This window comes from Manis javanica, chromosome 6, assembly GCF_040802235.1.
Source record: "Manis javanica isolate MJ-LG chromosome 6, MJ_LKY, whole genome shotgun sequence".
Lineage (NCBI taxonomy): Eukaryota > Metazoa > Chordata > Mammalia > Pholidota > Manidae > Manis > Manis javanica.
The window spans coordinates 139705920-139731658 of record NC_133161.1 but is presented as its reverse complement, the minus strand read 5'-3'; the positions used below and the strand labels follow the sequence as shown (position 1 = coordinate 139731658).

Below are 25739 nucleotides of genomic sequence, written 5' to 3'. Positions count from 1 at the left end.
TCTAAGGTACCAACATTTGAAAAACAATGCTGACATGGTTATGGTACCTTAGCTCTTGGTTTACTGGTATAAAGAATAATTGATACAGAGAAATATAACAGCTACTAAGCTTTTTCTGTTGTCATTCACTTGGCTCCATTTAAATTTTACCATTAAAAAACTTCAGTTTGATTCATTATCTACAGAAAAATCTTTTCCCATTTGCCTTTTTCACATGCTAAGGAATTAGTGAACTAAACAAATACAAATGTCCTTAAAATACTTTTCTTTACTGACTTTCTTTGGAAAAAGATCTCTGTGTATGTAGATCCCTAGCCAAGAACACTTTGATCTTAGTGTCTTTTCATTCTTTTGCTTACTTCACACGATATTCTAGGAGAGCAAGGCAACATATTCTAAAGTCGGTCACTAGGAGTATGTGCCCATTTTGGCCTTTCCGCATTACCTTTCTCACATTCCTAGTACACTGCCTTGTATGCCTTCTCTGATTCAAACACATCGCTCTCTGCACAAGTTGCACTAATGAGATTTCTTGCCTTTACCTTTTTCCAACTTTATATTGCATTTGAGTTTGAATGATACCATAAAAGCTATGTTTATGTTCTATACTCTTCGAGGAATCCTTGTTTTAGACCTACAGTAATAGCTCAGGAAAGAATGGCAAGTATGGAAGAACAGTTGTAAGAAAATCCTTGTTTAAATGGCCTTGTCACCGTTCTAGAGATGGCCAGCGAATAGCTGTCAGAATCTGGCTGGACTTAGTTCCATATACAACTCTTGTACTTTTCCAGTGCTTGATCTTTCAGTCTTTGTAGGACGGTTTCCTGGTTTTTAATATATACCTGTGTTAATCTAACTAAAAGAAAGGACCTAATTCCTCTGAAGTTAAAAGGCTGCCACAAATGAATAGAAGCCCAGACTTTTCAGCATTCTATGGTTTATTGAAGAGGCATGAGTGTGAATTGGCCTCATTCTACTCTTCAGAAAACAATAGTTCATTTGTTTCAAAGTAATTTTTAGCAACTGATGTAATCAGCACATGTTTGTAAGTGCTAGTCTTGAATCAGTCATATTTCTTAACAAAAGCTCTTGACTTAGGTTTTCTGATGATTTTCTCAATAAGCTACTCATTTACTCTCTACTTGAAGGTGGGTTTTTAAGTATAATTGATGTTCAATAAACTGCACATATTTGAAGTATAGACTTTAATGTTTTTACGTACGTGCACATGCGACCACTCCCACAGTCAAGACAGTGAATGTATCTACCCCCCACTTCCCCAGCTTTCCTCATGCCTGATAGTCTTTTCTTCCTGCCTCCCCTTGCTCCCTTTTTCCCAGGCATTCACTGGTTTGCTTTGTGTCACTATAGTTTGCAGTTTCTGGAATCGTACAACATGTACTCTTGCGCCTAGCTCCTTTTCCTCAGCCTAATTACTTTGAGATTCATCCTTGTTTCAAGAACTCACTATTGTTACCAAATAGTAATCCATTATATGGATATACTGCAGTTTATTTATCCTTTTAGAGGTTGATGGACTTTTGAGTTGTCTCTAGATTTGGGCTATTACAGTTAAAGCTGCAATGAACATTCATGTACAGTCTTTGGAAATATGTTATTTCTTATCTTAGGTAACTTCCTGGAAGTGGAATGGCTGGATCATCTTCACTAGCAATTTGTATGGTCATTTTTCATTTTAGCCATTTGAATAGGTATGTAATGTTATCTCATTTTATGGTTCTAGTTTGCATTTTTCTCAATGGCTAAAGATGTTGAGCATCTTTTCAAGTATTTTTTTTACCATCTGTTTTATCATTTTTGGTAAAGTGTCTTTCTAAACCCAAATTGTTTCATTGTCTTATTGTCTTAATGTTGAGTTTTAAGAGTTCTTTAATGCAATCTGGATGTAAGTCCTTTATCAGATTTATGGTTTACAGAGATATTCTTCTAGTCTGTGTCATGTCATTTCATCTTAACATTGTCCTTTATAGAGCAAATATTTTAAAATTTGAAGATTACCTGTATTTCAATTTCTTCTTTTGTAGACTGTGCTTTCGTATTTAAGAAATTGTTGCCTGACACACAGTCACAAATTTTCATTTTTTTATAGACAGGTTATCATTTTAGGTTTTGCAGTTAGGTTTGATCCCTTTTGAGTTAATTTTCATATGTGATACAAAGTTTATTTTTTGCATGTGGATATCCATTTGTTGAAAAGGTTATCCTTTTTCTACAGCATTGCCTTTAAATGTTTGTCAAAATCAATTTTCCAACAAACAATAAAAGATTGATAATTTTGATTTAATCAAAATTAAAAACCACCAGTAAAGTGGAAAAACAACTACAGAATGGAAGACAATATTTGCAAATAATGTATCTGATAACAGATTGTATTCAGAATATATAAAGAACTCTTACAACTCAATAATAAAAGACAACCTAGTTAAAGGGGAGACAAAGGGTTTAAATAGACATTTTTCCCTGGAAAATGTGCAAATGGCTACAAGCACATGAAAAGATGCTCAATATCATCAGTTATTTGTAAAAGCAAATCAAAACCACACTGAGATACCACTTAAAACACATGAATAGCTATAGTAAAAAATACAAATAAAAAGTGTTGATAAGGATGTGGGGAAATTAGAATTACCACACAATTGTTGGTGGGAAATATAAAATGGAACAGTCACTTTGGAAAACAATTTAGTAATTCTTCAAAAGGTTAAACATAGATTTACCATATGACTCAGCAGCTCCACTCCTGAGTATATACCTAAGAACTGAAAATGTGCTTCCACACAAAAATGTACACAAATGTTCATACCAGCGTTATTCATAAAAGCCAAGAAGTGGAAGCATATCAAATGTCCCCAAACTGAAGAATAGGTAAGTAAAATGTGGTAATATCTATACAATGGAATGTCAGCAAGAAGAAGGAATGAAGTACCAGTACATGCTCCAATGTGAATAGTCTTTGAAAATATTATGCCAGGTGAGAGAATCTCATCACAAAAAGCCAGATACTGTATGATCTAATTGATATGAAATGTCTAAAATAGGCAATTCTACATAGACAGAAAAATTAGTGTTTCTCTAGGGTCAGGGAAGGGGAATTGGGGTGGGGTGGGTGGGGAAGGGGTGGAAAGTGACTAATGAGTTTAAGGTTTCTTTTGGGGTGGTGAAAATGTTCTCAAATTATGTTATGATGCTGGTGAACTTTATGGTATGCAAATCATATCTCAGTAAAAATGTTTACAAAATGAACTATCCCTGTATGTGTGCATTTATTTCTGAACTTTCTCTTCTGTTCCACTGATCTGTTTATTTTAATGCTAATATCACGCTTAGTAATATAGTTTATAATACTTCAATAAATCTCAGCCCCATTCTCACTGTTGACCCTTCCATTGGTCCCTAAAGATAGTTCCTCAGACCCGTTCTGTGTGGAGGTTTTGTGGAGAAACACTGGGGATGGCTAAAAAAGTCAGATAGCATTAGCCCTCCAGTTTTTTCCCCAGAGTTGTGTTGGCCATTATCTAGGCCCTTTATATTTACATATAAATTTTAAAATCAGTTTGTCAATTTCTACAAAAAAAGCTTCATTGGATTTTAATTGAGACTGTGTTGAATCTATAGATAAACTTGAGGAGAATTTACATCTTAATGATATTGAGTCTTCCATAAACAAGGTATAGTGCTCCACCTATTTAGCAATTCTTTAATTTTTCTCAAAGTTTTCAGTGTGTAGGTCTTACACATCTTATACCAGATCTATCCCTAAGCACTTCATATTTTTGATACTATTGTATATGGTATTTTTAAAAATTTCAGTTTTGGATTTTTTTTGTTGCTAGTATAAGAAGATACACAGTTGATTTTTGGATATGAATCTTTTACCTTGAAACCTTACTAGACTCACTTATTAATTCCATTGGATTTTTACATGATGATCATGTCATCTTCAAACAAAGACAGTTTTACTTTTTCCTGTGAATCTGGATTGCCGGATCACATTGGCTAAAACGTCCAACACAATGTCAAATAGAAGTGAAAAGTTTTAAAAAACAGAGTGGGCAATACCTGATCTTAGAAAGTATTTAGCCTTTTACCACTAAGTATGATGTTAGTTTTAGTTTTTTCATACATGCCATTTATCAGACTGAGGAGGTTCTTTTGAGAATTTCAATCAAGAATGGATGGTGGATTTTACCAAATAGTTTTTTCTCTAATGAGATGATTCTGTCATTTTTTCTTTTTTTGGCTTGTTAATATGGTGAATAATACTTTTGAATGTCAAATCAACCCTGTGTTCCTGGGGTAAACCCCGCTTGGTAATTATTATACTCATAATATATTGTTTGGTTTAAATTTACTAAAAATTTTGTTTAAAATTTACATCTATGTTCTAAGAAGTACTGGCTTGTACAGTTCTTGTAATATCTTTGACTGGTTTTGGTTTCATCATAATGCTGGCCTCATAGAAGGAGTTGGGTGTCTCTCCAGTTTTGGGGGGAGAGTTTATACAGAATTGGTATTAGTTCCCTTAAGTGTTTGGTAGAATTTGTCAGTGAATGCATCTGATACTGGACTTTTCATTGAAGCAAAATGCTTAACAACAGTTTCAGTCTTAATAGATATAGGACTATTCAGGTTATCTACTTTTTTCTTGAATAAGCTTTACTAGTTTGTGTCTTTCTATGCATTTGTCATTTTTATCTAAATTGTCAAATTAATTGGCATAAAATTATTTGTATTCTCTTATTATCCTTTTGATATCTATAGAATCTGTAGGTGATAGCACCTGTTATTTTTTTTTATTTTTTATGTTAGTAATCTGTATGTTCTCTTTTTTTTGTGTGTGATCAGATAGGCCCAAGGTTTATCAATTTTACTGATCTTCTCAAAGACCCAGCTTTTGGTTTCATTAATTTTTTCTATTTTTCTGTTCCTTAGTTTGATTTATGCTTCAATCTTTATTTTCTTCTGCTTATTTTTAAGGCATAATTTCTTCTCTTTTTAATTTCTTAAGGTAGAAGATTAGATCATTTATTTGATACCTTTCTTCTTTATATAGGCATTTAGTGCTATAAATTTCAAATAGTCTTTAGCAGCATCTGATAACTTCATTTTCATTCAGCTCAAAATATCTTACAATTTCCACTTTTTTTCTTCTTTTATCATGGGTTACTTAGAAGTGTATTACTTAATTTCCAAATATTTGCAGATATTCCAACCATCTTTCTGTTACTGATTTCTAATTTAATTCCATTGTGGTCAGAGAATAGTATGCTATGTATGTCTTGAATCCTTTTGAATTGATTGACACTTGTTTAATGACCCAGATATGGTTTATCTTGGTCAATGTTCTAAATTCAGTAACTTAACAGTAGAATTATATGTATTCTGTTGTTCCATAAATGTGTATTTTGCTATTCTATAAATATTGAGGAGTGTTTTACAAATTCACATTAGGTCAAGTTGGTTGACGATACTGGTCAATTTTATGTCCTTGCCATTTTTATGCCCCCTCATTCTATCAATAATTGAGAGAGGGATGTTGAAATCTCTGCCTGTAACTGGATTTGTCATATTTCCTTGCAGTTCCATCAGTATTTATTTCATGTATTTTGAAGCTCTATTATTAGATGCATAAATGTTTGGGATTGTTGTGTCAATTACAGTTGGCTCTGTAATTATGAAGTAATCTTCTTTATCACTGATAATTTTGTTTTCTCTGAAATCTACAATGTCTGATATTAATATAGCCACTCTAGACATTTTTAACTAGTGCTAGCATGATGTATCATTTTCCATCCTTTATTTTTAACCTATTTGTTCCTTTATATTTAAAGTACATTTCTTGTCAGCAGCATTTGGTTGGTCCTTGAGTTTTTGTCAAGTCTGACAATCTCTGCCTTTTAATTTGGATGTTTAGACCATTTACCTTTAATGTGATTATTGGTAAAGTTTAATGTAAGTATATCATCTTGCTATTTGTTTTCTGTTTGTTCCATTTGTTCTTTGCTCCCTTTTTTCTCTTTTTTCTTCCTTTTCAATTACTTTTATATCTTTATGACTCCATTTGATATTTTTTTTGGCATATTAGCTATAACATTTGTTGTTACTGGTTGTGCCAGTGTTTGTGGTATACATCTCATAACTTTTTGCAGTCTGCCTTCAAATGATATTAAATTACTTCATCTGTAGTATAAAATCATAGTATTAGAATCTTGCAGTAATATACAGATGGTCCCCAATTTTACAGTGGTTTAATTTATGGTTTTCAACTTCACAATCGTGCAAAAATGACACATATTCAGTAGAAACAGTACTTCAAATTTTGAATTTTGATCTTTTCCCAGGCTACTAATATGTGGTACAATACTCTCTTGTATGCTGGGCAGCTGCAGTGAGCTGCAGCTCCTAGTCAGCCACACTATATTGAGGATAAACAATTGGTAACCTTACAACCATTCTGTACCCATATGACCATCTTGTTTTTCACTTTCAGAACAGTATTCAATAAATTTAAATGAGATATTCAGCAACTTACTATAAAATACGCTTGTGTTAGATGATTTTTTTTCCAACTGTAGGCTCAAAGTGTTCTGAGCATGTATAAGGTAGGGTAGGCTAAGCTGTGATGTTTGGAAGGTTAGGTGTATTAAATGCATTTTTGACTTAACAACAGTACTTTCAACTTAGGAATGTAACCCTATTGCAATTCTAGGAAGATCTATACTTACATTTCTCCCATCCCAACCTTTATGCTATTGTTTTCATGAATTTTACTTGTATATATAAAATACATTATTCAGACAACACAGAGAAATAAAAGGCATCCAAATTGGTAAGGAAGAAGTTAAACTGTCACTGTTTACAGATGACATGATATTATACATAGAAAACCCTAAAGACTCCATCAAAAAACTATTAGAACTAGTAACTGAATTGAGCAAAGTTACAGGATACAAAATTAATATATATCTGTCACATTCCTATATATTAACAACAAATAAGCAGAAAGAGAAATCAGGAAAACAGTTCCATTTACAGTTACATCAAAAAGAATAAAATACCTAGGAATAAACCTAACCAAGGAGGTAAAAGACCTATACTCTGAAAACTAAGACACTTATGAGAGAAATTAAAGAAGACACCAATAAATGCAAATACATCCTGTGCTCTGGATAGTATAGGAAGAATTAATATTGTCAAAATGGCCATCCTGCCTACAGCAATTTACAGATTCAATGCAATCCCTATCAAAATACCAACAACATTCTTCAGTGAACTAGAACAAATAGTTCTAAATTTAATAGAGCCACCAAAGACCCTGAATAACCAAAGCAATCCTGAGAAGGAAGAACAAAGCTGGGGTTTTATGCTCCCTAACTTAAAGCTCTACTACAAAGCCACAGTAATGAAAAACAGTTTTGTACTGGCACAAGAACAGACCCATAAATCAGTGGAACAGAATAGAAAATTCAGATATAAACCCACACAAATATGGCCAATTAATATATAATAAAGGAGCCATGAATATACAATGGGGAAAAGACAGCCTTTCAACAACTGGTATTGGCAAAACTGGACAGCTACAGTTAAGAGAATGAAACTGGATTATTGTCTAACTCCATATACAAAGTAAACTCAAAGTGGATCAAAGACCCAAATGTAAGTCATAAAACCATAAAACTCATAGAAGAAAATGTAGGCAAAAATCTCTTGAATATAATAAACATGAGCAACTTTTCCCTGAACATATCTCCTCCAGCAAGGGAAACTAAATAAAAAATGAACAAGTGGGACTATATCAAGCTGAAAAGCTTCTGTACAGCAAAGGACACCATCAGTAGAACAAAAAGGCATCCTATAGTATGGGAGAATATATTCATAAGTGACTTATCTGATAAGGGGTTAATGTCCAAAATACATAAATAACTCAGATGCCTCAACACCAAAAAAGCAAATAATCTGATTAAAAAATGGGTAGAGGATCTGAACAGACACATCTCCAAAGAAGAAATTCGTATGGCCAGCAGCCACATGAAAAGATGCTCCACATTGCTAGTCATCACGGAAATGCAAATTAAAACCACAGTGAGATACCACCTCACACCAGTTAGGATGGCCAACATTCAAAAGGCAAGAAACAGCAAATGCTGATGAGGATGCAGAGAAAGGGGAACCCTCCTACACTGTTGGAGTGTAAATTGGTTCAACCATTGTGGAAAGCAATATGGAGGTTCCTCAAAAAACTAAAAATAGAAATACCATTTGACCCAGTGATTCCACTCCTAGGAATTTACCTGAAGGAAAAAAGATCCCTATTCAAAAAGACATATGCACCCCTATGTTTATCATGGCACTATTTACAATAGCCAATATATGGAAGCAACCTGTGTCCATCAGTAAATGAATGGATAAAGAAGATGTGATATGTATACCCAATGGGATATTATTCAGCCATAAAAAGAAAGAAATCCTCCCATTTGCAACAACGTGGATGCAGCTAGAGAGTATTACGCTCAATGAAATAAGCCAGGTGAAGAAAGGCAAGTACCAAACGACTTCACTCATTTGTGGAATATAAAAACAAAGCAACACTGAAGGACCAAAATGACAGCAGATTCATAGGCTCAGAGAAAGAACTAGTGGTTACCAAAGGGGAGGGTGAGTGGGGAGGGAGAACGGGATTGAGGGGCATTACAATTAGCAATCACAATATAGGTAGGTCACTGGGAAGGCAGTACAGCATGGAGAAGACAAGTAATGACTCTACAGCATCTTACTATGCTGATGGCAGTGATGGCAGTGGGGAGTGGTGAGGACTTGATAATAGGAGTGAATGTTGAAACCTCAATGTTGTTCATGTGACACCTTCATAAGATTGTATATCAATAACACTTAAAAAATACTATAAAAATGATTTTTTTCTGTTAGAACAGTATTATTATTTAAAGAGGTCTAAATAATAAGAAAAATGTTACATGTATTACATGTATTACCTAAAGTATCATTTTGCTCCTGCTTGAAAGACAGTCTTTAATATTTCTTACAGTTGTGGATATACTGGGTATTCAACTTTTGTATGTCTATAAGCAACTTAATTTCATTTTTTCTCTTTTCCCCGTTTATTTATTTTTTGGTGGTAAAAAATATGTAACATGAAATTAGCCATTGTAACTATTTTTAAGCATATAGTTCAGTAATGTTAATAAATAAGTTATATTTACATTGTTGTGAAACAAATCTCTGGAACTTTTTCATCTTGCAAATCTGAAACTCTGTGCCCATTAAGCAACAACTTCCCTTTGCTCCCAACCCCAGCCTCTGGTAATTACCGTTCTACTTTCTGTTTCTATGAATTTGACTACTTTAGAGCCTCATAAAAGCATAATCATACGGTATTTGTCTTTTTTGTGACTGGCTTATTTGGCTTAGCATAATGTCCTTACGGATCATCCATATTATAGCTTCTGACAGGATTTCTTTCCTTTTTAAGTCTGATTAATGTTGATATTCTATTGTATGTGTATACCACATGTTGTCTGTCCCTTTCTCTGTAGATGAACACTGGGGTTGCTTCCACCTCTTGGCTAGTGTGAATTAGTGCTGCAGTGAACATGGATGTGCAGATATGTTTTCAAGACACTGCTAGCGATTATTTTGGTTATATATCAGAAGAGGGATTGCCAGATCATCTGTCATTCTATTTTTAATTTCTTGGGGAGCCTCCATACTGTTTTCCATAGTGGTTGTACCAATTTAATCCCAGCACAAGGGTTCTAATTTCTCAATCCTTGTCAACACTGGTAATTTTCTGTTTATTTGATAGTGGGGTGTGAGGTGATATCTCATTAAGGTTTTGGTTTACATTTTCCTAATGAGTAGTGATGTTAAGCACCTTTTAATATGCTTGTTGGTTATAGATCTTTCAAGAAATATCTAAGTTCTTTACCCAATTTTTCTTGAATTATTTGCTTTTTGTGCTCTTTTAACTTTTTTGGATTATTTTTTCTGTGGTTTGTTTTAGATCATTTGCATTGTTATACTTTCAGATTTAGTTTTGCAATATTTAATCTGCTAGTCATCTAACAGTGTACTTTTTATAAAGATTTTGTTTTATAGAGCAGTTTTAGGTTCACAGCAAAATTGGGGGGAAGCTACAGCAATTTCCCATATAATTCCTGCACCCTGACATTCAGAGGCTTTTCCATTATCAACACCTCCCCCCACAGTGTGGTACATTTGTTACAAATGATGACCCTACATTGACATCATTATCACCCAAAGTCCATAGTTTACATTCGGTGTTGAACATTTATAGGTTTGGACAAATGTATAATGACATGTATCCATCATTATATTGCCAGACAGAATAGTTTTACTGCCCTGAAAGTCTTCTGTGCTCTGCCTATACACCCCGCTTCCTCCCGCTCTCCCAATTTTTGGCAACCACTGATCTTTTCACTGTTTCTGTTGTTTGCCATTTCCAGAATGTCATATAGTTGGAATCATACAATATATAGCCTTTTCAAACTGGCTTCTTTCACTTAGTAATACACATTTAATTTCCTCCACATCTCTTCATGTCTTGGTAGCTCATTTCTTCTTAGCACTGAATCATACTCTATCGCCTGGAGGTATCACTTTGCTTATCCATTCACCTCCTAAAGGACGTTTTTGTTTCCTCCATGATACAGGATTTATAAATTAAAATGTTATAAACATCCATGTGCTGGTTTTGTGCAGACATGCTTTTAATTCCTTTGGGTAAATACCAAGTAGCATGATTGCTGGACATATGGTAAGAGTATGTTTAGAAAGGTGGCTGTGCCATTTTGTATTCCTCCCAGCAAAGAATGAAGGTTCTTGTTGCTCCACATCTTTGTCAACATTTGATATTGTCAGTGTTTTAGATTCTGGCCATGCTAGTAGGTGTGCAGTGGTATCATCGCTATTTTAATTTGTATTTTTCTCATAACATAGGATGTGAATCATCTTTTCATATACTTATTTGCTATCTGTATATCTTTGCTGAGATTCTCTTCAGGTCTTTGGTCCATTTTTTAATTAGGTTTGTTTTCTTATTATTGAGTTTTAAGAGTTCTTTGTATATTTTGGATAACAATCCTTTATCAGATGTGTCTCGCAGATATTTTCTGCTGGTCTGTGGCTTATCTTCTCAGTCTTTTGACAGTGTCTTTTGAAGAGCTGAAGTTTTTTATTTTAATGGAGTCCAGCTTATCAACTGTTTCTTTTTTTTTTTTTTTTTTTTTTTTATTTATTTATTTATTTATTTATTTTTTTTGAGAGGGCATCTCTCATATTTATTGATCAAATGGTTGTTAACAACAATAAAATTCAGTATAGGGGGGTCAATGCTCAATGTACAATCATTAATCCATCTCAAGCCTAATTCTCGTCAGTCTCCAATCTTCTGAAGCATAACGAACAAGTTCTTACATGGTGAACGAATTCTTACAGAGTGAATAAATTCTTACATGGTGAACAGTACAAGGGCAGTCATCACAGAAACTTTCGGTTTTGATCATGCAATATGACCTATAAACCATCAGGTCAAATATGAATATTCATTTGATTTTTGTACTTGATTTATATGTTGATCCCACATTTCTCCTATTATTATTATTATTTTTATTTTTAATAAAATGCTGAAGTGGTAGGTAGATGCAAGATAAAGGTAGAAAACATAGTTTAGTGCTGTAAGAAGGCAAATGTAGATGATCAGATGATCAGGTGTGTGCCTATGGACTAAGTATTAATCCAGGCTAGACAAGGGCAGCAAGACATCCACGGATGCAGAAGATTTCTCTCAAAGCAGGGGGGGTGAGGTTCTGAGCCTCACCTCTGTTGATCCCCAAATTCTCACCTGATGGCCCCCCTGCGACTGTGCCTGTCTTAGGTTGTTCCTCCCTTGAGGAATCTTACCCGTCTCTGGCTAACCAGTCATCTTCCGGGGCCATACAGGGAAATGTAAAGTTGGTAAGTGAGAGAGAAGCCATATTGTTTGCAAAGGTTAGCTTTTTACTTCTTTGCAGATTTATGCCCTGTGGCTTCTATGCCCAGCACTTGTCTCGAGGTATCTTTACCACCTGGAGGAATTATGATACTCGGTAAATTCGATATGAGGCACGAATTCTATTTAAAGTTTGTAATTAGGAAGGAAGAAGAAAAGCTATAGATGTAGCATATGAAGGAAACTTGGGAGGATTGATTATTTCTTTGACATATCTTCTTGTGTAGTACCTTAAGTATGTATAGGTTTTAAACTACTAACTAATTTGCACACACATATTGACATAATAGGAATACGGTGACATAAACAAAGCAAATCTATAATCACCAGCCATCTCCAGTGAAGCCAAGAAAACCATTTAGGCACCCTAGGCATTTGTGAAAATTTATCTATGATATGATGGATATTTTCCAACTGTACTTGAACCATCAGACAAATTAAAGCAGCCCATTTCTGGGATCTGTTCACATCCCATATGTTCTTTTAACCATAGATAGTCTATAGTCATGAGATTTTGGGGTGCTACAACTTGCACCCCTCCCAACTCCTGGTTGAGTTCCAACAGTACAGATCCAGTCAAATTCGTTGTCTCACTGTATGCACATGCCAGCCTAGACATCTCCCTCCTCCTTCTCATGGCAAGTCCAGGAGATGGTGGGCTGGATGCAGCCACAACCGCAGCATCGTCCGGATCCCTGTGGAGGCTTTTTGATGATCATCCCCCGGCACGAGTCCTCCAGAGAGTGCTGATGCCGGAAGCTCCTCCTCATATCGTATCTTAGTTCATTTTCTGGGTATCCAAGCTAGGCCTTGATCTTCTGCGTAGAAACAAACAGACCCTTTGCCCACACTTTGACATGCCCTCTATACCACTGTGCAGAACTCATTGGAGGTCAGCACACAGTAACTGCTTTTTTTTTTTTTTTTTTAAATTAAGAGAAAGGAATATTATCAGAAAAGAGTACCTCCATAGCTGATCATCTGACACCCTTTAAGTGATCAACATTAAGGATATTTAAAGCATGCGTTGATCTTTGATTTACCAATAGTTTTATCCTGTTAAGGAGTAATCCCCCTTTTCTTTCTTTCTTTCTTTTTTTTTTTTTTTAAATTTTTAATCTACACTTACCTGAAGAATACTATGTTTACTATGCTCTCCCCTATATCAGGTCCCCCCTAACAACCACATTACGGTTACTGTCCATCAGCTTAGCAAAATGTTGTAGAGTCACTACTTGTCCTCTCTGTGTTGTGCAGCCCACCCTACCCTTTCTCCCTCCCCCCCATGCATGCTAATCTTAATACCCCCCTTCTTCTTCCCCCCCCTTATCCCTCCCTGCCCACCCATCCTCCCCAGTTCCTTTCCCTTTGGTACCTGTTAGTCCATTTTTGGGTTCTGTAATTCTGCTGCTGTTTTGTTCCTTCAGTTTTTCCTTTGTTCCTATACTCCTCAGATGAGTGAAATCATTTGGTATTTCTCTTTCTCCGCTTGGCTTATTTCACTGAGCATAATACTCTCCAGCTCCATCCATGTTGCTGCAAATGGTTGGATTTTTCCACTTCTTATGGCTGAGTAGTATTCCATTGTGTATATGTACCACATCTTCTTTATCCATTCATCTACAGATGGACATTTAGGTTGCTTCCAATTCTTGGCTATTGTAAATAGTGCTGCGATAAACATAGGAGTGCATCTGTCTTTCTCAAACTTGATTGCTGCGTTCTTAGGGTAAATTCCTAGGAGTGGAATTCCTGGGTCAAATGGTAGGTCTGTTTTGAGCATTTTGATGCACCTCCATACTGCTTTCCACAATGGTTGAACTAATTTACATTCCCACCAGCAGTGTAGGAGGGTTCCCCTTTCTCCACAGCCTCGCCAACATTTGTTGTTGTTTGTCTTTTGGATGGCAGCTATCCTTACTGGTGTGAGGTGATACCTCATTGTAGTTTTAATTTGCATTTCTCTGATAATTAGCGATGTGGAGCATCTTTTCATGTGTCTCTTGGCCATCTGTATTTCTTTTTTGGAGAACTGTCTGTTCAGTTCCTCTGCCCATTTTTTAATTGGGTTATTTGTTTTTTGTTTGTTGAGGCGTGTGAGCTCTTTATATATTCTGGACGTCAAGCCTTTATCAGATCTGTCATTTTCAAATATATTCTCCCATACTGTAGGGTTCCTTTTTGTTCTATTGATGGTGTCTTTCGCTGTACAGAAGCTTTTCAGCTTAATGTAGTCCCACTTGCTCATTTTTGCTGTTGTTTTCCTTGCCCGGGGAGATATGTTCAAGAAGAGATCACTCATGTTTATGTCTAAGAGGTTTTTGCCTATGTTTTTTTCCAAGAGTTTAATGGTTTCGTGACTTACATTCAGGTCTTTGATCCATTTTGAGTTTACCTTTGTATATGGGGTTAGACAATGGTCCAGTTTCATTCTCCTACATGTAGCTGTCCAGTTTTGCCAGCACCATCTGTTGAAGAGACTGTCATTTTGCCATTGTATGTCCATGGCTCCTTTATCAAATATTAATTGACCATATATGTTTGGGTTAATTTCTGGGGTCTCTAATCTGTTCCACTGGTCTGTGGCTCTGTTCTTGTGCCAGTACCAAATTGTCTTGATTACTATGGCTTTGTAGTAGAGCTTGAAGTTGGGGAGTGAGATCCCCCCTACTTTATTCTTCTTTTTCAGGATTGCTTTGGCTATTCGGGGTCTTTGGTGTTTCCATATGAATTTTTGAATTATTTGTTCCAATTCATTGAAGAATGTTGCTGGTAATTTGAGAGGGATTGCATCAAATTTGTATATTGCTTTCGGCAGGATGGCCATTTTGACGATATTAATTCTTCCTAGCCATGAGCATGGGATGAGTTTCCATTTATTAGTGTCCCCTTTAATTTCTCTTAAGAGTGACTTGTAGTTTTCAGAGTATAAGTCTTTCACTTCCTTGGTTAGGTTTATTCCTAGGTATTTTATTCTTTTTGATGCAATGGTGAATGGAATTGTTTTCCTGATTTCTCTTTCTATTGATTCGTTGTTAGTGTATAGGAAAGCTACAGATTTCTGTGTGTTGATTTTGTATCCTGCAACTTTGCTGTATTCCGATATCAGTTCTAGTAGTTTTGGAGTGGAGTCTTTAGGGTTTTTTATGTACAGTATCATATCATCTGCAAATAGTGACAGTTTAACTTCTTCTTTACCAATCTGGATTCCTTGTATTTCTTTGTTTTGTCTGATTGCCGTGGCTAGGACCTCCAGTACTATGTTAAATAACAGTGGGGAGAGTGGGCATCCCTGTCTGGTTCCCGATCTCAGTGGAAATGCTTTCAGCTTCTCGCTGTTCAGTATAATGCTGGCTGTGGGTTTATCATATATGGCCTTTATTATGTTGAGGTACTTGCCCTCTATTCCCATTTTGCTGAGAGTTTTTATCATGAATGGATGTTGAATTTTGTCAAATGCTTTTTCAGCATCTATGGAGATGATCATGTGGTTTTTGTCTTTCTTTTTGTTGATGTGGTGGATGATGTTGATGGATTTTCGAATGTTGTACCATCCTTGCATCCCTGGGATGAACCCCACTTGGTCATGGTGTATGATCCTTTTGATATACTGTTGAATTCTGTTTGCTAATATTTTATTGAGTATTTTTGCATCTACGTTCATCAGGGATATTGGTCTGTAATTTTCTTTTTTGGTGGGGTCTTTGCCTGGTTTTGGTATTAGGGTGATGTTGGCTTCATAGAATGAGTTTGGGAGTATTCCCTCTTCTTCTATTTTGTGGAACACTTTAAGGAGAATGGGTATTATGTCTTCTCTGTGTGTCTGATAAAATTCCGAGGTAAATCCGTCCGGCCCCGGGGTTTTGTTCTTGGGTAGTTTTTTGATTACTGTTTCAATTTCTTTGCTTGTAATTGGTTTGTTTAACTTTTGTGTTTCTTCCTTGGTCAGTCTTGGGAGGTTGTATTTTTCTAGGAAGTTGTCCATTTCTTCTAGGTTTTCCAGCTTGTTGGCATATAGGTTTTCATAGTAGTCTTTAATAATTCTTTGTATTTCTGTGGAGTCTGTCGTGATTTTTCCATTCTCATTTCTGATTATGTTGATTTGTGTTGACTCTCTTTTTCTCTTAATAAGTTGGGCTAGAGGCTTATCTATTTTGTTTATTTTCTCAAAGAACCAGCTCTTGGTTTCGTTGATTTTTGCTATTGTTTTATTCTTCTCAATTTTGTTTATTTCTTCTCTGATCTTTATTATGTCCCTCCTTCTGCTGACTTTAGGCCTCATTTGTTCTTCTTTTTCCAGTTTTAATAATTGTGATGTTAGACTATTCATTTGGGATTGTTCTTCCTTCTTCAAGTGTGCCTGGATTGCTATATACTTTCCTCTTAAGACTGCTTTCGCTGCATCCCACAGAAGTTGGGGCTTAGTGTTGTTGTTGTCATTTGTTTCTATATATTCCTTGATCTCTATTTTGATTTGTTCATTGATCCATTGATTATTTAGTAGCATGTTGTTAAGCCTCCATGTGTTTGTGAGCCTTTTTGTTTTCTTTGTAGAATTTATTTCTACTTTCATACCTTTGTGGTCTGAAAAATTGGTTGGTAGAATTTCAATATTGTGGAATTTACTGAGGCTCTTTTTGTGAGCTAGTATGTGGTCTATTCTAGAGAATGTTCCATGTGCACTTGAGAAGAATGTATATCCTGTTGCTTTTGGATGTAAAGTTCTATAGATGTCTATTAGGTCCATCTGTTCTAGTGTGTTGTTCAGTGCCTGTGTGTCTTTACTTATTTTCTGCCCGGTGGATCTATCCTTTGGGGTGAGTGGTGTGTTGAAGTCTCCTACAATGAATGCATTGCAGTCTATTTCCCTCTTTAGTTCTGTTAGTATTTGCTTCACATATGCTGGTGCTCCTGTATTGGGTGCATATATATTTAGAATGGTTATATCCTCTTGTTGGACTAAGCCCTTTATCATTATGTAGTGGCCTTCTTTATCTCTTGTTACTTTCTTTGTTTTGAAGTCTATTTTGTCTGATATTAGTACTGCAACCCCTGCTTTCTTCTCACTGTTGTTTGCCTGAAATATGTTTTTCCATCCCTTGACTTTTAGTCTATGCTTATCTTTGGGTTTAAGGTGAGTTTCTTGTAAGCAGCATATAGATGGGTCTTGCTTTTTTATCCATTCTATTACTCTATGTCTTTTGATTGGTGCATTAAGTCCATTTACATTTAGGGTGACTATTGAAAGATATGTACTTATTGCCATTGCAGGCTTTAGATTCGTGGTTACCAAAGGTTCAAGGTTAGCTTCTTTAGTATCTTACTGCCTAACTTAGCTCGCTTATTGAGCTGTTATATACACTGTCTGGAGAGTCTTTTCTTCTCTCCCTTCTTATTCCTCCTCCTCCCTTCTTCATATGTTGTGTGTTTTGTTCTGTGCTCTTTTTAGGGGTGCTCCCATCTAGAGCAGTCCCTGTAGGATGCCCTGTAGAGGTGGTTTGTGGGAAGCAAATTCCCTCAGCTTTTGCTTGTCTGGGAATTGTTTGATCCCACCATCATATTTAAATGATAGTCGTGCTGGATACAGTATCCTTGGTTCAAGGCCCTTCTGTTTCATTGCATTAAGTATATCATGCCATTCTCTTCTGGCCTGTAGGGTTTCTGTTGAGAAGTCTGATGTTAGCCTGATTGGTTTTCCTTTATAGGTGACCTTTTTCTCTCTAGCTGCCTTTAAAACTCTTTCCTTGTCCTTGATCCTTGCCATTTTAATTATTATGTGTCTTGGTGTTGTCCTCCTTGGATCCTTTCTGTTGGGGGTTCTGTATAATTCCATGGTCTGTTCGATTATTTCCTCCCCCAGTTTGGGGAAGTTTTCAGCAATTATTTCTTCAAAGACCCTTTCTATCCCTTTTCCTCTTTCTTCCTCTTCTGGTATCCCTATAATACGAATGTTTTTCCTTTTGTATTGGTCACATATTTCTCTTAGTGTTGTTTCATTCCTGGAGATCCTTTTATCTCTCTCTATGTCAGCTTCTATACGTTCCTGTTCTCTGGCTTCTATTCCTTCAATGGCCTCTTGCATCTTATCCATTCTGCTTATAAATCCTTCCAGGGATTGTTTCACTTCTGTGATCTCTTTCCTGACATCTGTGATCTCCTTCCGGACTTCATCCCACTGCTCTTGCATTTTTCTCTGCATCTCATCCCACTGCTCTTGCATTTTTCTCTGCATCTCATCCCATTGCTCTTGCATTTTTTTCTGCATCTCTGTCAGCATGTTCATGATTTTTATTTTGAATTCTTTTTCAGGAGGACTAGTTAGGTCTGTCTCCTTCTCAGGTGTTGTCTCTGTGATCTTTGTCTGCCTGTAGTTTTGCCTTTTCATGGTGATAGAGATAGTCTGCAGAGCTGGTACAAGTGACCGCTGGAAGAGCTTCCCTTCTTGTTGGTTTGTAGCCTTTTCCTGGGAGAATAGCGACCTCTAGTGGCTTGTGCTGGGCAGCTGTGCGCAGACAGGGCTTCTGCTTCCTGCCCAGTTGCTTTGGGGTTTATCTCCACTGTTGCTGTGGGCTTGGCCTGGCTGGGGCTGTTCCTCCAAAATGGTGGAGCCCCGTTAGAGGGGGAGCAGCCAGGAGACTATTTATCTCCGTAAGGGGCCTCTGTGCTCCCTGCTGCCCAGGGGGTTAGAGTGCCCAGAGATCCCCAGATTCCCTGCTTCTGGTCTAAGTGACCTGTCCTGCCCCTTTAAGATTTCCAAAAAGCACTCTCCAAACCAAAACAACAACAGCAACAATGAGAGAGGGAACAGAAAGGAAAAAAAAAAGAAAAAACACGCGATTTTTTTTTTTTTCCTCAGGTGCCGGTCCCAGGCACCCGCGCACTGGTCCTGCTGCCCTGTCTCCCTAGCACCAGGGTCCCTGTCCTTTCAAGGCTTCCAAAAAGCACCCACCCACCGGTCCCGCAGGGAAGGAACGCTCAATATTCTTTGTCCTCAGGCACTGGTCCCACGCACCCGCTCACCAGTCCTGCCGCCCTGCCTCCCTAGCACCGGGGTCCCTGTCCCTTCAAGGCTTCCAAAAAGCACTTGGCAAAAAGAGAGAAAAAAAAGGGGAAAAACGCGCGATTTCTTCCGTCCTCAGGTGCTGGTCTCAGGCACCCACCCACCGGTCCCACAGGGAAAAATGCGGGATATTCTTTGTCCTCAGGTGCCGGTCCCAGGCACCCGCTCACCAGTCCCGCCGCCCTGCCTCCCTAGCACCGGGGTCCCTGTCCCTTTTAGGCTTCCAAAAAGCACTCGCAGAAAAGAGAAAAAAAAAAGGGGAAAAACGCGCGATTTCCTCTGTCCTCAAGTGCCGGTCTCAGGCACCCGCCCACCGGTCCCGCAGGGAAAAACGGGGGATATTCTTTGTCCTCAGGCGCCGGTCCCAGCCACCCGCTCACCAGTCCCGCCACCGTGCCTCCCTAGCACTGGGGTCCCCGTCCCTTCAAGGCTTCCAAAAAGCGCTTGCCAAAAAGAGAAAAAAAAAAAAAAGGGGAAAAACGCGCGACCTCCTCCGTCCTCAGGCACCGGTCTCAGGCACCCGCCCCCAGGTCTCGCAGGGAGAAACGCGGGATATTCTTTGTCCTCCGGCGCTGTTCCCAGGCACCTCCTCACCGGTCCCGCCACCCTGCCTCCCCAGCAACGGGGGCCCGTCCCTCTAAGGCTTCCAAAAAGCGCTCGCCAAAAAAAAAAAAAAAAAAAAAAACTGCTCCGGTTTCTCTCCACCCGCCGGGTGCCGGGGGGAGGGGCGCTCGGGTCCCGCCGGGCTGGGGCTTGTATCTTACCCCCTTCACAAGGCGCTGGGTTCTTGCAGGTGTGGATGTGGTCTGGATGTTGTCCTGTGTCCTGTGGTCTCTATTTTAGGAAGATTTTTCTTTGTTATATTTTCATAGCTCTATGTGTTTTTGGGAGGAGATTTCCACTGCTCTACTCACGCCGCCATCTTGGCTCCCGCCCCTCAACTGTTTCTTTTATGGATCTTGCCTTTAATATTATATCCAGAAAGTCCATCACTATACCCAAGATAGTCTGGATTTTCTCCTAATGTATCCTTTAGGAGTTTTATAGTTTTATGTTTTACATTTAGCTCTATGGCCTGTTTTGAGTTAATTTTTGTGAGGGGTTAAGGTCTGTGTCTGGATCTATTTTTTTTTGCACATGCATGTTCAGTTGTTCCCTTACCATTTGTTGAAAAGCCTATCTTTGCTCCATGTATTGCCTCTGCTCCTTTGTCAAAGATCAGTATATTTATGTGGCTCTATTTCTGGGCTCTCTGTTCTGTCTTACTGTTCATTTGTCTGTTCTTTAACCAATTACCACACTGTCTTGATAACTGCTAACTTTGTGGTGAGTCTTGAAGTCAAGTAGTGTCTGTCCTCCAACATCTTCAATATTGAGTTGGCTATTCTGGGAATTTTGCCTCTCCATATAAACTTTAGAATGAAATTGTCAACATCCATAAAATAATTTGCTGGGATTTTTATTGCGATCACATTGAATCTATAGATCAGGTTGGGAAGAACATAGATAACCATGTCACGTGGGAACAAAGACAGTTTTATTTATTCCTTTCCAATTTGTATACCTTTTATCTCTTATTTTTGCCTTATTGCATTAGCTAGTACTTTCTAATACTGTGTTGAGAAGGAGTGGTGAGAGGGGACATCCTTACCTTGTTCCTGATACTAGTGGCATAGTGTCTAGTTTCTCACATTTGAGGATGATGTTAGCTGTAGATTTTTTGTAGACATTCTTTATCAAGTTAGGAGGTTCCCCTTCATTCCTAGTTTACTGAGAGTTTTTATCATAAATGGTATTGTATTTTGTCAAATGCTTTTTCTGCATCTATTTATAGGATCATGTGATTTTTCTTATTTAGCCTGTTAATGTGATAGATTACATCAACTGATTTTTTTCATGTTGAACCAGCCTTGCATTCCTGGGATAAATCCTTCTTGGTCATCACATATAATTCTTTTTGTACATTGTTGGACTTAATTTGCTAATATTTTTAAGGATTTTTGCCTTTATGTTCATGAGAAATACTGGTCTGTAGTTTTATTTTCTTGTATTATCTTTGTCTGCCTTTGGAATTAAGGTAGTGCTGGCCTCTATCATGAGGTTAAGAAATATTGCTTCAGTTTCTATCCTCTGAACAAAGTTGTAGAGAATTGGTATAATTCATCCTTCTTGGTGAACCCATATTGTCTGGTGCTTTCTGTTTTGGAAAATTAACTAGTGATTCCATTGCTTTAGTAGATAGAGGCTTATTCTCCAGTGTATTTTTTTCTCAGAAATTGTTTTCTTGAGAAATTTGATTTCAATCTTTTTTGTATCTTATGCTTTTGAACTTGTAGAATGTAATAACAATTTTAATGTCCTGTGTTAATTCTAGTAACTATCAGTTCTAGGTTGATTTTGTTTGATTATTCTCTTCATTATGAGGTGTTTTCCTGCACCTTTGTATGCCTGTTAATCTTTGATTAGATGTTCAACATTGTGAATTCTACTTTGTTGGCTGCTGGATATTTTTGTATTTTTATAAATATTCCTGAGCTTTGTTTTGAGATGCAGTTAGGTTACTTTGGGGCTTTGCTTTCACAGTGTGTTAGGTGTGTCTGGGGCAGTGCTCAGTGTAGGACTAATCATTATTCTACACTACTGAGATAAGCTCTTCCTGAAAACTCTACCCAGGGCCTGACCAGCGAAGTCTGACTGGTGGGAACAGGCACTATTCCCTGCTGTGTGAGTGCAGGCACTGTTCCTTGTGACCCTGTTGGATGGCTCTGTCCTTAGCCTCACGTCATTTCCTCACACACATGTGCAGTGCTGTGCTGTATATTAGGAGACCCTTTGCAGATCTCGGGGGTTCTCTTTCTGAGCAGCTCTCTCCTCTATCCTATTCTGTCTTATGATCTGTAGCTGCCTTTGTGTCCCTGCACTTTCAGCTCCATCTCCTCAACTCAGGGAGCCCACCAGGCACTACCTCAACTCCCCTGCCCTGTGCTGCTGCCCAGAAACCTTCCCAAGTCAGTAAGCTCTGGCAGTCTTTCATTTGTTTCCCATCTGTCAGAGATCACAGTTTTTTGTTGCCTGATGTCCAGAGTCTGAAAAATCATTCTTTTTTGTATTTTGTCTTGTTAGTTGATTTGATTATTTATTTCTTTGTCTGTTTAAGGTAGGAGGGCAGATCTGGTCCCTTTTACAACATTTTTGCTAAAAGCAGAAGTCCTGTCTACCCAAGAAAGCTCTTGCGTGTGTCCTTACAGAACCAGTGGTCATTCCATCTGAGAGGCCATGTACATACATGAGCTGCAGGATAAAGTCAAGTCAGCCAGCAGGAATGTTTGAGACTATTCTAGGGGTGTTAAACTGATTGCCTTGACTCTCTTGTTTCTGGGAATTTCTTTAGTTATTTGGAGGTAGAAGCTAATTCTTAGTAATGATTTTGTGAAATTCCTAGTCATATCATGATTTTATTTTCAGAATTAAGAAAAAGAAAGAGCAACAACATCATGCTGAAGAGCAGAGGATATTAAGAATGAACTTGCAAGAAGAGCCATGTTCAGGGGAGAATATGAGTGATAAATTAGCTCAGCTACAACTTGAGGAAATCAAAGGAGCCAGAGAAAAACAGCAACAACAGAAAGACAAGGAATTCCAGAGGTGCTCGGAAATGTTTTGCGTGAACTTCTGCCTCTGGAGGGGACTTGTTATGCGTCAATGTTCTCATTTTCCTTACAAGAGAGCTGACTGTGTCTTTTCTTGCTTTTGGGGGTACAGACTTCTTGCCTTATACTTCTTGGGGAGAGCATTACGGTTTTCCCAGTGGTGCTCCCCAGTACAAAGTGGAAGAGTTGAGGCACAAAGATATGAAATAGTTTTAACAGTTAAAGCTGGGAGTAAAATAAGGACTCATGCTCATCGCCTTCCTAGTGATTCTCTGTTCCTGATCATGCTGTATTTTTATAGATACGTAGAAGCTTTAAGAGTCCAGATCCAGGAGAAAATGCGGCTGTACAATGTCACGTTACCTGCACTGTGCTGCTGTGGTCCTGGTTTTTGGGATGCCCATCCTGACACCTGTGCCAACAATTGTATTTTCTATAAAAACCACAGAGGTAAGTTTCTTGAAGAAATGGTTGGAGCCTGGTGGCTACTAAAACAACAACAACAAAAGTAGTAATAATATTAAATTAGCGTTTATTGAGTGCTTACTGTATATCAGAGACTGTTATAACCCCTTTACAAAATAACTCTGATTCAGTAAAAATAATTACAGTGAGTTATATTTCTCTTTGAGGCCTGTTACCTTCCTGTCTGCATTTGTACTGGGGTTGTTCCCAGCTCGCTCTGCTGTACAGACCTGGGTTCCAAGTCTTCTTGGAAATGAAGAATATTAGTTTGCCTTTTATAGCCATTCAAGTTAGGCTTCTGTGCAGTTGAATTTCCTGCTATCCAAATACTTTAAAGTTATCTAGCACAGATTTATTACCCTGTATATCCACATTATTCTATCAGGGGGCACTGAGGAAAATGATTCAGACCAGTATAAACTCTATCTTATCAGAAATCCCAGCTAGAAAAAAAATGGAATCCTTTCTGTTCTCACTAATGTTTCTGTTACCTGTCCATTGTTAAATATATTGATTACATAGTAATAAGATTATTTATGCTGCATGCGTACAGTAAAAATACTGTCAGCATTTATATTCCTAGTGCCCCTAGTGTGATGTGAGTTTATCAATTATGATAAACTATGAGTTATATTTTTTAAAAAAATCATGCCATTCCCCTATCCTGAAATGAGTTTGACATGATAGCACAAAATGCATGGCATATTTGGCATATGATCTGTCTGAATGTAGTACCCACATATATGCTGCCCCAAGTGACACTCCAGCTTCATCAAACTTGCTAACCCAAGACATGTCATTTTCTTACACCTTGTGCACCTCACTCACTCATTTCTCTGCTTTGCCTCCCTTCCTTTATTCTTATTAATCCTTTAAGTCCATCTCAAATATTACTACTTACAAAAATCTTTTCTACCCTACTAGATTGTTCTTCATCCATTCCAAACTTCATTCTGTGATGACATTCTGTATGTGTCTCTGGTTTGGAAGTATTACAGTGCAGTTTTGCTATTTTTGTGTCCATCCTCTCCATGATCATTTCTTTCCCCATGGAGTGTTTGGCATGCAGTAAGTACTCAATAAATGTTTATTCAGTGGATAAAGTTTGTACTGGGTAGAGAAGCAGTGCTAAGAGGGAGAAGACTGGGAAAGTTGTTTAAAATCTGACTTCATTCATCACTATGCAAACCTTTATTTGCAGCATATATGCAGGCACTGCGTTCAGTCATCAATTCCTGTGATATCCCTGAGGAGAGCTCAGCTCTTTGAGTCGCCATTCTCAATTTCGCTTATGCACACAGACGGAGTTTGAAAAATCCAAAATAAGAATTTGAAATCGACCATATTTCAGCCTGCACTTAAACAACCCCAGGAGATTATTTAGGAAAAGCTGTTAAAGTGCATAAAACATGCAGCGTAGAAAGAAGAAAGAAAGACTGTCCCACCTAACAGCTATCTCTATAATTAGACTGTTTGAATTTCCACTTGGGAGCAAGATTGAAAGTTGACTTCTAAACTTGTCACTTTGCTGTAAAGCATATGGAGCCTATTATTTTAAAGATGATCAGTCAGACCAGTAAGGTTTCTCTTACTTTACTATGTTCTGATCAGAGGAGATCATAAGAAATCTTTTGAGATTATCTCACTTATTGACTTTCTAAAACTGTCTTTGAATCTTGTCAAAATTGAATATCTGAATGAAACAAAAGATGATGATGAAATGGGTTTCTGCTCATCAGTGGCCATCTGTATTGCTGTTATCTTTTCTAGTTGTGGATAACAGTTGAGAAGAGTTGAAATGATACATTTTTTATCTTAAAATTTTTCTCTCCTTTTTAAAAATTTATTACCTTTCCCCATTCAGTGACACTGGGCATGAAACTTTTTAATTTTATAATTGTTTATTGCAAAAAAAACAAAAGGCAAATAAGCCCTCTAGCCCTCTGTCTTTTGAGCATCTTCTGTGTGAAATAATTTTGAATGACATTTCAAAAAGTGAATCTGAAGTCAAAATGAATAGAGCCTTGCCTTATTTCCCTGTCTGTACAAAATCTGGTGAATGGTACACCTACAGAGCAGATGAAATAAAAATTGCTATTGTTAATGTAAATTTGTTGTTCTTTTTCTTTTTTTTAAATTGAGATATAATTGACACACACTTGTATTAATTTCAGATGTACAACATAAGGATTTGATATTTGGCTATATTGTGAAATGATCACCACAATAAATCCAGTAACCATCTGTCCCCCTATTATACAAAGTTAATACAACATTATTGACTATTTCCCCATGCTATATATTAATCCCTATGACTTACTCATTTTATAACTGGCAGTTTCTACTTCTTGATCCTATTTCACCTATTTCACCATCCCCACCCCCAACCCACTTCCCCTGGCAACCACAATCTGTTCTCTATATTTCTTGAGTCTGAGTTTTGTTTGTTTGTTTTAGATTGCATATATAAGTGAAATCATGTTATTTCTCTCTCTCTGTCTGATATATTTCACTTAGT

The 25739-nt window shown here is 37.3% G+C and overlaps 1 protein-coding gene across 3 annotated transcripts in view; it reads left to right on the top strand.

Moving 5' to 3' along the window:
• The window catches only part of CCDC15 (coiled-coil domain containing 15), a 66812-nt gene extending 41481 nt beyond the window's left edge, over positions 1 to 25331 (top strand). For 2 of the 3 annotated variants that reach the window (XM_037000936.2, XM_037000935.2), the window contains 3 exons: positions 22572 to 22751; positions 23058 to 23206; positions 24423 to 25331. In XM_037000936.2, the coding sequence (XP_036856831.2) occupies positions 22572 to 22751; positions 23058 to 23206; positions 24423 to 24490 (397 nt within the window). In that variant the 3' untranslated portion in view covers positions 24491 to 25331. Of the gene's footprint in view, positions 1 to 1631; positions 1713 to 22571; positions 22752 to 23057; positions 23207 to 24422 lie in introns of those variants that run through there. The other variant, XR_005056667.2, reaches the window with a different exon arrangement.
• The last annotated feature ends 408 nt before the right edge of the window (positions 25332 to 25739 follow it).